Source organism: Fukomys damarensis, unplaced genomic scaffold (assembly GCF_012274545.1).
Source record: "Fukomys damarensis isolate Sample0158 unplaced genomic scaffold, DMR_v1.0_HiC HiC_scaffold_12, whole genome shotgun sequence".
NCBI classification, from domain to species: Eukaryota; Metazoa; Chordata; class Mammalia; order Rodentia; family Bathyergidae; genus Fukomys; species Fukomys damarensis.
In genome coordinates, this window is record NW_022900924.1 from 42667286 (window position 1) to 42669977 (window position 2692).

At 58.8% G+C, this 2692-nt stretch overlaps 1 protein-coding gene across 1 annotated transcript in view; it reads right to left on the reverse strand.

The window, feature by feature from the left end:
* Mccc1 (methylcrotonoyl-CoA carboxylase 1) overlaps positions 1 to 2692 on the reverse strand; it is a 61140-nt gene that overhangs the window by 14128 nt on the left and 44320 nt on the right. Inside the window, exon 13 of the mRNA XM_010624542.3 lies at positions 7 to 78. Coding sequence (XP_010622844.1) covers positions 7 to 78 — 72 coding nt within the window. The remainder of the gene's footprint in view (positions 1 to 6; positions 79 to 2692) is intronic.

The following is a 2692-nucleotide window of genomic DNA, read 5'->3' on the forward strand; positions in this document are numbered from 1 at the left end:
GTGCACAGCGCCGGCCTCGAAGGCGGGGTGCGCGGCCAGGCGCAGCAGGAAGTCCGCGTTGGTGCGCAGGCCGACGATCTAGGGAGAGAACAAACGAGGGCGGGAAAACAACATTCAGAAAAGCATCTGCTCTTCTTTCCTACGCAGGAAAAATGAGCCGGGATGCAGCTCCCTGGCGCCACCGCCTGCCTCGCAAGTGCAAGGGCCCGAGTTCGATCCCCAGCAGCAAAAAAACCAAACCAAAACAGAGCACAGCGGAACTAAGTAGGAAAAATGAAGCAAGTGCTGAAGTGCCGGGGCGGGGGTGGAGTCACTGCCGGCTGAGAAGAGGAGCCGACCTGCGGGAGCGCGGTGCAGCTCCACACCCAGCGCCCTTCACTAACAGCCATTCACTGGGGGCTCCGATCCGGGCCCGGGACGGTGAGGAGCGAAGCGGACGCCGCGCCGCCCTCACAAGGCCGTGGAGCAGCAAAGCCCCAGGAGAGCACCGCGGCCCGAAGGAAGCTCAGGCTGGCTGCTATGGGTTGGGTGTGGGGCCCACAGCCTTAGTGGTCACGGGCTGGGTCTAGTGCGCTCCGACCGATCTGCATCTGCGGTCGGCGCTGAGCTCCGGACACCAGGATTACGGGTGTGAGCGCGGCCCGCCCTAAGTAGCCGGGACGACAGGGGCCGGAGCCCCTGTTTGGGCTTCCTCCTTCCGCTGTGTGCCCTGCAATTTCTGCTCTGCGACGCCTGTTTGCCATCCCTGTCTTGGAGCCGACTAAGGCCTGAAACCGCCACGAACTGTAAGCCAAACAAACCCCTCCAGCCTTAGGTGGCGAGTATTTTGTCTCAGCAACAAGAGAAAAGTAACTAACACCCTGGCTAAAGTCGAAGACAAAGCAGCCAGGAAAGGAATGTGAGAAGTGAGCGGGGCTGCGGACAGTCAGGAGGGAGCCGGCGATGGAGCATACAGGGGAAGGACACTGGAAGAGGGGACACTGGAGGAGGACACTGGAAGAGAGGACCCTGGAAGAGGAGACACTGGAAGAGGGGACACTGGAAGAGGGGACACTGGAAGAGGGGACACTGGAGGAGGGGACACTGGAGGAGGGGACACTGGAAGAGAGAAAACTGGAAGAGGACACTGGAAGAGGACACTGGAAGAGGGGACACTGGAAGAGGGGACACTGGAAGAGGACACTGGAAGAGAGAAAACTGGAAGAGGACACTGGAAGAGAGGACACTGGAAGAGGACACTGGAAAAGGGGACACTGGAAGAGGGGACACTGGAAGAGGGGACACTGGAAGAGGACACTGGAAGAGGGGACACTGGAGGAGGACACTGGAAGAGAGGACACTGGAGGAGGACACTGGAAGAGGGGACACTGGAGGAGGACACTGGAAGAGAGGACACTGGAAGAGGAGACACTGGAAGAGGGGACACTGGAAGAGGGGACACTGGAGGAGGGGACACTGGAGGAGGGGACACTGGAAGAGGACACTGGAAGAGGGGACACTGGAGGAGGACACTGGGAGAGGACACTGGAAGAGGAGACACTGGAAGAGGGGACACTGGAAGAGGGGACACTGGAAGAGGACGCTGGAAGAGGGGACACTGCAAGAGGGGACACTGGAAGAGGACACTGGAAGAGGGGACACTGGAAGAGGACACTGGAAGAGGGGACACTGGAAGGGGACACTGGAAGACGGGACACTGGAGGAGGACACTGGAGGAGGACACTGGAAGAGGGGACACTGGAAGAGAGAAAACTGGAAGAGGACACTGGAAGAGGGGACACTGGAAGAGAGGACACTGGAAGAGGACACTGGAAAAGGGGACACTGGAAGAGGGGACACTGGAAGAGGGGACACTGGAAGAGGACACTGGAAGAGGGGACACTGGAAGAGGGGACACTGGAAGAGGACACTGGAAGAGAGAAAACTGGAAGAGGACACTGGAAGAGAGGACACTGGAAGAGGACACTGGAAAAGGGGACACTGGAAGAGGGGACACTGGAAGAGGGGACACTGGAAGAGGACACTGGAAGAGGGGACACTGGAAGAGGGGACACTGGAAGAGGACACTGGAAGAGAGAAAACTGGAAGAGGACACTGGAAGAGAGGACACTGGAAGAGGACACTGGAAAAGGGGACACTGGAAGAGGGGACACTGGAAGAGGGGACACTGGAGGAGGACACTGGAAAAGGGGACACTGGAAGAGGGGACACTGGAAGAGGGGACACTGGAAGAGGAGACACTGGAAAAGGGGACACTGGAAGAGGGGACACTGGAGGAGGACACTGGAAGAGGGGACACTGCAAGAGGGGACACTGGAAGAGGACACTGGAAAAGGGGACACTGGAAGAGGGGACACTGGAAGAGGACACTGGAAGAGGGGACACTGGAAGGGGACACTGGAAGACGGGACACTGGAGGAGGACACTGGAGGAGGACACTGGAAGAGGGGACACTGGAAGAGAGAAAACTGGAAGAGGACACTGGAAGAGGGGACACTGGAAGAGGGGACACTGGAGGAGGACACTGGAAAAGGGGACACTGGAAGAGGGGACACTGGAAGAGGGGACACTGGAGGAGGGGACACTGGAGGAGGGGACACTGGAAGAGAGAAAACTGGAAGAGGACACTGGAAGAGGACACTGGAAGAGGGGACACTGGAGGAGGACACTGGAAGACGGGACACTGGAAGAG